The 13,406-nt window shown below is 43.4% G+C and overlaps 1 protein-coding gene across 1 annotated transcript in view; it reads left to right on the top strand.

Annotated features, from left to right (window-relative positions):
- Window positions 1-377: 377 nt before the first annotated feature.
- Window positions 378-13,406, top strand: part of Bmx (BMX non-receptor tyrosine kinase) — a 65,510-nt gene continuing 52,481 nt past the window's right edge. Inside the window, exons 1-3 of the mRNA XM_038316558.1 lie at window positions 378-502; window positions 10,262-10,408; window positions 12,047-12,151. Of these exons, the coding sequence (XP_038172486.1) occupies window positions 500-502; window positions 10,262-10,408; window positions 12,047-12,151 (255 nt within the window). The 5' untranslated portion in view covers window positions 378-499. The remainder of the gene's footprint in view (window positions 503-10,261; window positions 10,409-12,046; window positions 12,152-13,406) is intronic.

Here is a 13,406-nt window from a genome sequence, read left to right as displayed (position 1 = left end):
GTTTTCATTGCTTAGTCTCTGTACTCTTTGGCATTACCTAATGATTTCCTGCTTCTGGCTCCTGTGAGAGAAGTCAGCGTCAGAAGTCGGGTTTCACCAAGATATTTTCTTGTCCTTTCCAGCACAAAGCTCGAGAAACAAAGGCTCGGTTATCACATGTCCCCAAGAGCTGCCTGGGAAAAGCCAGAGCTGCAGTTATCAGTGGTAGAAGCCTTTCTGAAATATGCTTTTGTCTCCGTGGTCATTGCATTCAATCACATCAACAAGTGTTGGCTAAGTGTTGAGCGTGGTTTCCTGTGGGATTGTGTAAGGCCCTGCAGGACAATAAATGCTTTGGGGGCACTGAGTTGTGTAGCCATTTCTGACCTGACAGCCAGGGAAAAGAAAATGTGAGACAATCGGCTGCTACTGGAGAGAGAGAAGACAGCTGAGGCTGAGATCTTGCAGGAGCTTCTACGCCTCACTGTGGTGGACCCCAGAGAGACAGAAGAAGCCTGAAATGGTACGTTGAAGTGGCTGGTAGCTATTCGATGTCATAGCCTACAGAAGGATAGGTTCGGACCAAGGTGTTGGGGGGATGGAGTTTTTTTTTTAATTTTGGAGAGCCCATCACAGTAAATAATAATAATAATAATAATCACAAAATTAAGAATACAGAGGTGTTGGGCTCCCCCTGGGAATCAAAAGCGAGCTTGAAATTTGGGGACCAGAAGTGGAAACTGCTACTGTCTCGCTGTGAAATCATCACCTTGCTCAAAAGCTCACTCAGAGAGTCTGCCTGATGGGGTGCGTAGCACAGCCGCCTGCATGTAGCTTTGGGCTCGTTCCTTTACTGATTTTCTCCAGACTTTTGTTTCCATACTGCCCTTGCATGGCTTTTCACATTCTCTTTACAACTGCTTGAAAAAACACAGAGTTTTTTTTCAAGCTACACCTTCTTTTCTTTATATTTCTCTCAAGTTCTTTCAGCTACAAACATTTGCTTTTAGGTTTCTGAAGTCTCCCTAAATCCGACACCACGAATGCTTATTGTGGAAATAGAAATGTGGGAGGCAAATTGTGTATTTGCTTCCACAGCCATAGAATTTAGAAGTTCTCACTAGCTACTATGAGGTCAGTGGACTTCAAAATGGTACAAAAAAATCGTTGCCTTATGTCAGTGCATCCTAAACACTAATGTGCTCATGAGTCACCAAGACTGTGCTTTTTACATTGTTATGTAATCTACTCTTTGATAAGTTTATACATGTATGCAAAGTACTTTGGTCAAGTATTTATTTACTTCAATCTCCACTACCCTCTCTTAGTCCCCTCTCACTCCCGCTGAAGCCCTTCATCTGAACAAATATCCTTCCTGGTTTCATGCCATCTTTGTTGGCACCCATGGAGTTTCATTGGGGTTGCTTGCCTGAGTGTGGGCAGGGGGGCTATTCACTAGAGCAGCTTGCTAGTGAAGATGCTATCTAAGCAGCTCCGGGTGGTATCAATGCTATCGAACCTTAGAGTCACTTCCAAGATAAATGTTTGTGGCAGTGCAAATGCACCACCCATAGAGGCTGACTCAACCCGATTCGAAGGTAACTAGTCCCCGGATAGGGCCTATAACAAACCTAAGGAACCGGTGCTTGTTGCCTTGAGAATACATAAAGATCTGGGGGTGGGGCACAAGAAAGGAAAATCGATCTTTGAGGACCATGCCATTGTCTTCAGTTCTGACTTTGCTGTGCTCTATTTTTCCACGTCTGTAGAGTGGTACAGAGAAAGCACAGCTCCTGGGCTGCTGGGTATTGCACTGCCGTCTTCTCGTGACTTCTCAAAACCCTTCATGGCAGTTTACTGTTTTTACTCCTTTTACAGATGGGGAAGCTGAGGTTTAGCAGGGTTAGGTAATGTGTCAGGTTGCATAGAGACGCAGCAAGGATTTGAACCCATCTGTATGTGATGCTTTTGCCTACGCCACTGCACATCGAAACAGCAGTCAATGCTAAACAGATGCTAGCTGATAGATTTACCACTTTCGACTTTTCTCCTGATGAAGATTTTGCTACCTAGTTATGCTTTGTTTCTGTCTATTTGCTGCTGGCTCTTTCGTTTTATTTCTTTGCTTGCTAAATTCTTACTAAACACGCTAATTTGAAACCAAAAATACAGTTATTGTAGATCATTTTCCGAACTACACAGAACACCAAGTCACACTGCTAATGTGAAGGAAGTGGGATTTCAATCCTTGTTACTTAGCTCCACATTCCACATTGTTGATGGTGACACCAGTGACAGAGAAGAACATGGTCATTGTGTGATCTCAACTTGAGATCTAACCTAAACACAATTAAGAAGCCTTAGGATCTGAAAGCTTAGAGTAACCCCCCAAATCATTGATGCAAATGAAATACTGAGACAGAACATTTTAAACTTTGCCCAAACTACAAAACAGTTATTCAATAGCCACGGAGCTAGAGTCTGCTGGCCTGCCTTGGACATGTTCATACCATGGAACTGGACATACTCAGAAATAACGGAGCATGGTTTACACATGCCTCTGTGAATTTCAGGCCAGCCTGGTCTACATACTGAGCTCCAGGTCAGCAAAGGCTACACAGTGAGATCCTGTCTCAGAGAGAGGGAAAACCAGAGTGGGGGAGGCAGGGAGAGATAGAGACCCAGACCCACCCACCCATGAACACACGCGTGCACACACACACACACACACACACAGAGAGAGAGAGAGAGACAGAGACAGAGACAGAGACAGAGACAGAGAGACAGAGAGATCTAAGTTCAACCAAAGCTACTGCCACCTTAATAAGGCATACTGTTGAAAGAACTAGATATAAATCATAAATATTGGTCTAATGAGACAGGTGCAAAGGACCTTTCAAGGGAACGCTAAGAAAGACATGACTTGGAAATAGTTACTCAACAGGACCCCTCAAAACAGTGCCAAATAGTACAGTTCTAGGCTAGGTTCTGCAGCAAGGAGGTAAGGAATGCTTGTCCATCACGGACAAAGCCCTTGTTTCACCCTTGGCTCCAGAAACACAGAATCTGTAGATGAATTGTAAGCCCCATTTTGAATACTGGGGAAAATATGTAGCCTTCAAAGTGGGGAGTACATGACCAGTAGTGCAGGAGGTGGGGAGGAAACAGGAAAAGATGTGACGCATTGAAATGGGCCCCGTCGACAACTCTGCTCATGGAAAACAGTTTCCTGAAAGGTTCAAGATGGCGTTTTTAAGGCTTTGTTCTTTAGAACGGAGAGCTGAGGCCACAGTTTGTTACCCTTTACTTGGTTCATCGTCTCCTTTTGCATGTCAATGAGCTATAGACTTTGATTGCTTGACTGGTCCTAACATAGTGAAGTGATCAGTGTATTGGATGGGCACCGGGGAAAGAAGACTAGGCAGGAACTACGAATGAAGATTGTCAGGGGTCTGAAAGAGAAACTGGGCCTTCCCGTGACAACTTTAATAGTCAAATATTTGCCCAAGGTCCTGTTTATCTTTCTGCTCAACAACTGAACACAATACAAAGGCAAACGTAAGCAAAACCAAGCAGTATAATTCAGAATCAGGTGAAGTAGTCGAACAAAGCTGATGACGCTGGCTCTCAGCTCCACAGAACCCAAGTCCCTGTTTCACACAATACACAAGGTCAGAGAGCTACAGTTGATCTTGGCTCAAGATAGACAGAAGCAGGAATGTTAACACTCACATCCTCCGCATTTTGGCAAACCATGCCTTGACTGTTCCGAGATAAGCTTATGAAAACAAGGCATCTAGGGGAGACTTTCTTCTCATGAAGAGAGAATTCTGGTGCTATTTCTGCTGGAGATCGTATTTGCTTTGCACATGAGATTCATTTTCTGCACCTTCTAAAGGGTTTTTTTTTATTATGCCATTTCTTCTTTTTTTTTTACCCCCGTTGGGGGGACTCACTCTGGGCGTCTTCAAGCCAGTCCTTTACAACAGCCAGCAGGGGCAGCTGGAGTAGCGCAGTTGAGAGAGCAAACAAAGATGACAGCATCAGATTGGAGGGTTCTAGCATCTGGTAAAATCCGACTGGAGATTCTGCCTGAGAGTCTTTCCGACTTCCCATTCCCACTGTAGGCATTTTTATTCCTCAAGATAAACAATAGCAACCTCTGTTGGAAAGGGTTTATCTTTTAGCTATTCTCGAGGACACAAGTTTTTGGTTGGTTGGTTGGTTTTGTTTGATATTTTTGAGGCAGGGTTTCTCTGTGTAGCCCCGACTGTCCTGGAACTCAGTCTGTAGATCAGGCTGGCCTCATATTTGGAGATTTGCCTGCTTCTGTATCCTGAGTACTGGGATAAAAGGCACGTGTCAAAACCCTTCGTTACCTACAGATCTTTCCCCCTCTTTCTATTACAGAGTCATGGAGCTAGCATGACTCAGGACAGGGAGCTTGGAGGGCACTTGAAAAAACATGCTGGAATATGAGACAGAGGAGGTCAACTGACTCCCAGAACCCACTTTTAATAAGTTGAAACAGCACCTGACAATTTCCCAATATAATGTAAATTACAACTGGGCAATTTGTTTATCTGTTACAGTTTCATCACCTTAAGTAGGCACTGAAGTTACAATATTCTCTACGATGTGATTGCTACAGGGTAGAAGTTTTGCCAACTACCCTGGCATGGGATAGTTGTGCCAGGACATGCCTACTAGGAGGGAGGTACAATAGCCTACTCCTAAGCTGTGCGTGGATGTATGTCATACCCTATCACCCGACAAATAAACATTTCTGACATGTCCTAAATTGTACCTGGTATACATTGAGCCCTCCTTAAACGTTGACAGGGATCATTATTACAAAAATGTTTTTGCATGCTTCAGGGTTCATTATCAATGTCCTCCATCACATAATAACTTTCATGATTTCATTTTTTTGGTTTTTGGGGGGTTAGAGAGATGGTTTAGCAGCTAAGAGTACTGTACTGATCTTGCAGAGGACCTGAGTTGGGTTCCCACAACTTCCTGTAACTCCAGCTCCAGGGAAAATCCTACAAATGGCACCCACACTCACATGTGCATATCTGTCTATCTACACACGCGCGCGCGCGCACACACACACACACAATTTTTAACATAAAATAATCTTTTTCTTTTATTTTTTTCTCCTTCGGGCTGTTTATAGTAAAATGAATGGGCTCTAGATACAGTTCTTTTTGAAACTATGACTTGGTGCTCATAACATGCCAGGTACTTCATTTAAATGACTTCATGCAAGAGGGCTGTGACAGATCTTATCTGATAAATCAGGATAGAAAAACTTAGAAGGGCCCTGGTCCAGGTGCTACAGCTGGAAAATGGCGATCATATAAGCTTTGTACCTTTGGAGTCTACTGCTGCACAAACACCCTGGCATATCAATTAGTCATGAAACCTATCTCATATTTATTGCCACTCAGGGTCATGGAAAGGTGACTTGTATTTCTGGAAATAGTCATTCAGTGTCAGACACCCTTCGGGCCGAAGGTCAAGCATGCCAACTAGAACCGCCACATTGCACTTACTCTCACAAGATCATTTCCTTGTGGGTCTTCACTGATCACGTGATTGTGAGCCATAGTAATTCAACATGTAACCTTTAATGTATGTAATTAATAATAGGATAGTTCCTGGTTTCATTGCATTTATTCCTATCTGGTTTTGGTTTTACCTCCCCTCTGTGTAGTTTGATATGCTTATGGAAATAGGCAGCATGAACTATTTGGTAAGCAAATTGATGTTTCTATTCTATGTGAGTGGTATCATGAGAGTCCAGCCAAGTTCCACGCACTCCAGTATGGAAATAGATGTCTGTTTAATACTAACTAGGTTCCATGTGGCAGTGTATTGCGAAAGGGTCTTCTTTAACTCTTGCCTTCCCACCTGAACTGTCTTTCTATGATGGTGGGAACAGCAGATGGTACAGGGCACAGCAGATGGTACAGGGCACCGAACAGGCATTTGAGTCAAGAGTACCTGAGCCCTCTTTAACTGCTTTTCTAAAAAGAAGGAGGGGATGTTGCATTTCTCAAATTAATCAAGTACCACTTCCTGTAGAAAGCGGGACCAGGGAAATGCCTTCAGTTTGGACTTCTATTTAGCCGTAAAGAAGAATGAAATTATGGCATCTGCAGAAAAGTGATGAACCTGGAGATCTCCAGGCTGAAAGAAATAAAACAGACTTAGAAGAAAAATGCCACATTTAACTTACCTGCAAAAGCTAGATTTAAATCTATATGTGCATGTCTGTATAAATGCACACATGTGTATGTGTAGGCCGTGAGATTAGAAAGGAGACTAGGAAAGAAGAGGAAGAGGTCAAAAAGGCTGGGGAAGCACAGGAGAGCACTGCAGCATGTGTGCAGGAAAGCAAGGGGATAGAATTAGGGAGGGCAGTCGGGGACAAATAAAAACTAAGTCTAAATGTGTGAAAATGCCACAATAAAACGTTTTGCTTTAAAAAAGATTCATGCCGGGCAGTGGTGGCGTACACCTTTATTCCCAGCACTCGGGAGGCAGAGGCACGTGGATCTCTGTGACTGCGAGGCCAGCTTGGTTTACAAGAGCTAGTTCCAGGACAGCCGAGGCTGCAGAGAAACCTTGTCTCGAAAAACAAAAAAGAGATTTACTTTATTTTTAATTATGGGAGTATACAGGAGTATAGTGCTCACAAGGTCAAGGCCATCAGATGCCCCTGGAGCTAGAGAAGTCCACAGAGGGGAAGGAACTGAGTGGAGGCAGAAGGGAAGGTCCAACACTGGGCAGAAACCATGCTTGTTTGTTAGAAGAAGCTAATCTGCTGATGACAAAATTGTGACTCATGAAAACAGGGCACTTCTGAGCTGGAAAAGGACCCGAGAGTTCACCTTAGGAACCATAGCCTTCAAGGCCTGGCCCTCGTGGGTCGAATTTCAGAGACACATGGCTCCTAAGGCCTGGTACCTGAGAATCACAGATGACAGACCCCATGAACAGAATGGGAACCCATCGCAATGACAGTAAGCAAGCATGTCTACATCTCTGAAAAGAAAAGAATCTACAGATAAATTCATCTTTTTCTTTGTTCGAGTTTTCAGTTTTGTACAAGAAGCACATATCATGTGATGTTTAAGCGGAAAAAGAAAACCAAATATTCCCAAGGGGCAAGTTTAAAGGAGCCACGATGTTGAAATTTGACAAGTTATACCTCGTCTAGAGCTGAAGTCTTGTAAATTCTTAGAAATGTATTATCGAATGTAATAGAAGGCCTGATAGCCTTCCTAGTTTCTACTTCCTGTTCTTCTTGCCTCTCGTATATGGAGGATTTGTGGTTCTTTTTCTTAATGCTTCATATAAAATTTCCTGCCGTCCCATCTTTACTGTGAAGTACATGAAAACCTGATAAACATCACAGCATGAAAACCATCGTGTAGTGCTAGGAAAAACTACATCCTATCCTGGATGTGAAGCCCTGCTTATTTAAAACTGGGTTCTGATCAGCTCTGCCAAGTTAACAGGTGGCTTTGAGAAATATTGTTTTAGCTGCACATGCGTGAGAAAATTGGGCAGAGCTTTTAACATTTTTTAATGTGTAGAATATGAGAAAGATATGAACGTACGCTGCAGCTATGCCTAGTGTTTGACTACCCTACAAAGGGTCTCTAACTTACAAAACTACCGCTTCATAACTTCCATGCATTTTCAAGACTATTCTCTTGTTGCCATAGACTCTGGATAGCGAAAGGAGCACGAGGAGAGCTTTTCATGGCAGCAGAGGTGGAGGGGAGGTGTCACACCTCCTTACTCAGGTCCTGCCACCCATACCCCACCCTCACCTCTGCCCTGTCGCCCAACATCAGGCAAAGACACAGTGTCCACACTGCTCAGAAAAATAATAATCTTACTTTTGTTCCAAAAAAAAAAACATGAGCCCAGCGGTGGCGGCTCACACCTTTAATCCCAGCACTTGGGAGGCAGAGGCAGGAGATCTATGAATTTGAGGCCAGCCTGGTCTACAAAGTAAGTTCCAGGACAGCCAGGACTACATCGTGAAACTCTGTCTCAAAAACCAAAACAACAGCAGCAACAACAAACAAACAAATAAACAAAACAAAGCAATGAACAAAAGAAAAATTGAAGACAGAGTGTCACTACATAGCCCTCGCTACCGTTGAACTCACAGAGATCTGCCTGCCTCTGCCACCCAAGTGCTGGGATTAAAGTGCTAGGATTAAAGGCATGTGCCACAATGCCTGGCATTTTTTCCATTTAAAACATTTTTTGACTTAATTTTTTCGTATTTTGGTCATATTCTTTTTCCTCCCCCAACTCCTCCCACATCTTACCTAACTCTCTACCCACCCAACTTCATTTTACATTTAAAACATTGGGAGCTAGCCGGGCAGTGGTGGCGCACGCCTTTAATCCCAGCACTCGGGAGGCAGAGGCAGGCGGATCTCTGAGTTCGAGGCCAGCCTGGTCTACAAGAGCTAGTTCCAGGACAGGCTCTAGAAACTACAGGGAAATAAATCCTGTCTTGAAAAACCAAAAAAACCACACACACACACATTGGGAGCTGTGGCTGTGCGTGTGTGTGCGTGCGCGCATGTACATGTATGTTTATGTATGGTGGTGGTCACAAGACATACATGCAGAATCAATTCTCTCCTTCCACGTTTATGTGAGATTCAGAGCTAAAGCTCAGGGCATCAGGTTTGAGTGGCAAATGCCTTTACCCACTGAATCATCTCATTACCATGCCCCATGCTATGCTCACTAAAGATTATCTCTTTCTTAAAAAAAATCCATAAACAATATCCAGAGCCATGTGTGTGCAATATTTACTTCTATTTAATGAGCAGGACTTCCTGTAGTCTGCCCATAAGTCAAGCAATGCCCTTGAGAACATTTTAGATAGTTATAGCCTCTTGATCTGTGTACATACACTGAAAGAGCTATTCTTAATTCCCACTTTTGGAGTTGTGCGGTCTATATCAGGAGGAATGATTGGTGGTGATTTATTGAACCCTCGCAGTGTTTCTTAGTCTCCCTTCTGTCTACTACCTGCTGTGGCATACTCCTGGGCTCATGGGAAGGACCTGCTAGTGGCCGGCTGGGTTTACTTCCGCGCCTGCACCTGCCTCCATCCCGGGGGGGGGGGGGGGGAATGTCTTTGCGTGCTTCCTGCTCAAGAGTGTTAATAGGATGCAAATATTTTCTCTTTTAATGCATGGCCCTGGCATAGTCAGGGAAAGAATGAGAGATGGTGCCTCCGAGCAGTAACGTTTTGCTTCCAGCTTGAGAGTTAAAGTTAAGACCCCTACATAGCCCAACGCCACAGAGACTAAGGTAAGTAAACTTAGTTATCTTCAGAGCATCGAAGATAGATCTTAACTACTGGGCACCTAATTGTAAATAATGGTGCAGTCTCACAAAGCAAAGAAGAAGATGAAGTTTATCTCTGTGGCCCAAGGCTTAACATCACTACTTTTCTTCAGACCTGATAGCAGAAAGAGAGCTTTATAAAACCCGCTGCTGTGTCTTTGTAGAAAGAGAACGGACACACTTCTTTTTCTCTATACATACCTTAAGTTGTAATGTTTCCCATAGTTTGGGAGTGAACAGCTTTTCCTTTGTAAAGGTGCTCATTTTTGCTGTCCTTTTGAAGCTCTCTGGGCAGAAGTTTTGTTGCCTTTTCACCCATCTTCTTCCTTTGATTTAATCTTGATATTGTTAATCACACCGGCATCCTTTATGTCAGAAGACCCAGTCAGGGTCCAGGGTGGTGAATGTTCCTTACAATGATACCAGTGTTTTATGGTGATTTGGTTAAGAGGGCGAAACCACTGGCCACAGTCACGGAGGGAAATTCCAGTTGATCAGTGACTTAATACACGGTGTATGTATGTACATATATACATATGTATCTTGAAGTACATTTTAAAAAGTCTTACTGTCTCCTGCTCAATTCAGTAGATGTGTGTAGGATGTTTAGATAGGAGAGACCATTTAGAGGAGGTGGTCAGGAGGAGGGTGCAAAGATGGGGACTTTCTGATACAGAGTGAGACACATAGAAAACCCACACACTTCCAAACTCAGAACAAAGGTCTCAGACAACTATGAGGGGGGTGCTGTCTGCCCTACAATCCTGAATCAGTATTAATTATCCAAGTTGGCCTCTTTATTCTCCCTGAACCTAGCTAGATACTGCAATCATTTTAATTCTTTTCTTTTCTTTTCTTTTCTTTTCTTTTCTTTTCTTTTCTTTAGGACGACAATATGGATACCAAATCCATTCTAGAAGAACTGCTTCTCAAAAGGTCACAGCAAAAGAAGAAAATGTCACCCAATAATTACAAGGAGCGCCTTTTTGTTTTAACGAAAACAAGCCTTTCCTACTATGAATATGACAAAATGGTAAGGCTTTCTTTTCTTATTTTGTGCTATTTATTATTTTTTCCAGGTCCCCACAAAGTACTTGATCAAAATAAAGGATGCCAGGTTTCCTAGCTAAGTGTAAAGATCACCTCGTATCAATGGGCTACACTGCCTCTCTTTACCAAAGTATGATGGATCAAGAAAAGGGTTTTGGAAAATACTGATTCCTTTTATTAAGACCAATCAGAATACGTCTTTAACACAGTTGTTCTCATCTGGAGTAACTTTTGTTCCCCGGGAGACACTGGACAATGACTAGCGGTATCTCAGCTGAAACAGCTGGTTCTGGGGGCGGGTGGGTAAGCACTATCGGCAGCTAATGGCTAGAGACGGAGGACACAACTACAGTACTCTACAGCTCATAGCCAAGAGTTAGCCATCCGCAAATGGCTTTTTAAATTTTTTTTAAAAATAAAACAAAACTTTCTTTTTAAAAAAGAAAACAAACTATCTTTTTTCATTTTACATACCAATCCCAGTTCCCTCTCCCTCCCCCTCCTCTCATTCCCTCCACCACCTTTTCCTCCACCCCACCCCTATCCAATCCTCAGATAGGGTGAGGCACAGTGCTTTGGGGAAGGTTCAAAGCCCTTCCTACTACATCTAGTCTGAGCAAGGTATCCTTCCAAAGAGAATGGGTTCCCAAAAAGCCAGTACAAGTAGTAGGGATAAATCCTGGTGCCACTACCAGTGGCCCCTCAGTCTCCCCCAGCCATGCAACTGTCACCCACATTCAAAGGGACTAGTTTGGTCCTATGCTTGTTCCTTCTTTGTCTGGCTGGAGTTGGTGAGCTCTCATTAGCTCAAGTAAACTGTTTCAGTGGGTGAACCCATCATGGTCTTGACCTCCTTGCTCATATTTTCATTCCTTCCACTCTTCAACTGGGCTTTGGGAGCTCAGCCCAGTGCTCCACTGCGGGTCTCTGCCTCTGTTTCCATCAGTTGCTGGATGAAGGTTCTATGGTGATATTTAAGACAGTCATCAGGTTGACTACAGGACAAGGACAGTTCAGGCCTCTTCTACTGCTTAGCGTCTTAGCTGGGGTCATCCTTGTAGATTCCTGGGTATTTCTCTAGTGCCAGGTTTCTTGCTAGTCCCATAATGGCTCCCTCAACCAAAATATCTCTTTCCTTGCTCTCATCTCTGTCCTTGCTCCGTCTCAACTATCCTCAAATGTTAGTACTAGTGTTGAGGGTGAGAAATGCTGCCTTAAAACAGTAGTGGAAATAACAACAGCTCTGTACCTTTGAGAACTTGATCCTGGAAGAAAAAAAATCAAAACATAATCAAAAAACTGAAACCAAGGAAATCTGCTTCATGCCATTAAACTTTGATATCTCTATTAACCACTTGGCAGGTGGTTTGAAAAAAATATTACACGATTCTCAAATAAGATTGTTAACCATCACTCAGATGCTTGCTTTTGGAGAAGCATGTGTGCATGTGTTCATAGTTTAGAAACGTGATTGTGACAGCCGTGGAGCAACAGGGCATGTGTCTCCATTGGGTTCCACATCCCCTCGTCTCCCTCCAGACATCAACTTTAGCTGTACACTTTTCCCTGCTCACCGTGACACACCAGCATGATAGAGCTTCTGGTTTGCTTTTGAATTCAGAAACGAGGAAGCAGAAAAGGATCGATAGAAATTAAGAAAATCAGATGTGTGGAAAAAGTCAACCTAGAGGAGCAGACACCCGTGGAGAGACAGTACCCGTTTCAGGTAAAAGGGGGTTGGTTTCTTTAATATCTTCTAATATTAGCTCACTATGCACGGGAACATAACAATATTGCAAAATTATCCCCTGAGACAATGATAATGTTTGGAATACTCCCAAGTGGGAAGCAAGATGGGAGTCTAAGGGATCCTGGACTGACCTGCTTCGGCTTTACCGTTCTCTTTTATGGAGCTCTGTGGGGTGTCTCTCTCTTGGATAAGAGCAAGCAGGAAGCTATGTGGGATTAAGTACCAACCCCGCCCTGAACTTGTCTCCAAGGAGGTGGTAAAATAGACCATCTTAATACAGTAAAAATGAGTGTTGATTAAGATGAAGGGGGTGCAGTACATTCCTGTGCTTTGCTCCTTACTGTAAGATGTCGGGAAAATGTTCTGTTGGAGGTGGCACTCGTGTTGGGAAGGGCAAATAGACCTTAACTAGCAAATCTGGAGGTGGCGACAGAGCTAAACAGCAAGTGCAAAGGCACTGTAGGATGAAATAAGAGAAAGAGAGAGACCAGCCCAGAAAAGTAGGTGGTGCAACAGTGCTCAGGGCTCTACATACCATGCTAACCAACTTTAGTTTGTCACCAAGGAATTCTTTCTTTTTCTTCTTCTTCTTCTTCTTCTTCTTCTTCTTCTTCTTCTTCTTCTTCTTCTTCTTCTTCTTCTTCTTCTTCTTCTTCTTTTTGAGATTTTTATTTTCATTTTATGTGTATGTACATTTTGCCAGCATGTAGACTTCCCCTTGGAACTGGATTTAGAGACAATTGTTATCTCCCATGTGGGTGCCAGGGATTGAGCCCAGGTCGTCTGAAAGAGAGTCAGTGCTCCAAGATCTCCTGAGTAAATTAGGAGCTTGGGGACCTTGGGGAGGGCTGAAGGGGAGAGGGGAGAGGCAGGGAGGGGAGCAGAGAAAAATGTAGAGCTCAATAAAAATAAAAACAGAGTAGTCAGTGCTCTTAACCACTTAGCAATCTCCACAACCCCTAGAATTCTTTCTTTTTAACATTTATTTATTTGTGTGGGGTATTCGCCTCCCCCCGTGTGTGTGTGTATGCTCTCACAAGCTACAGCATGAATGTTGAGTCAGAGGACAGCTTGTAGGAGGCAACTCTATCCTTCCACCATGTGAGTTCAGAGGATCAAGTCAGGTCATCAGATTTGGTGGCAAGCAGCCTTACTTCTGAGTCATCTCACTGGTCCCATAGACCCCAAAGAATTTTAAATACTTCCATGTAGCCAGGTGGTGGTGGCACAT

The sequence above is a fragment of the Arvicola amphibius genome, chromosome X, assembly GCF_903992535.2.
Source record: "Arvicola amphibius chromosome X, mArvAmp1.2, whole genome shotgun sequence".
Classification (NCBI taxonomy): Eukaryota; Metazoa; Chordata; class Mammalia; order Rodentia; family Cricetidae; genus Arvicola; species Arvicola amphibius.
The sequence above is the reverse complement of the archived record's forward strand: the minus strand, read 5'-3'. Positions and strand labels throughout refer to the sequence as shown.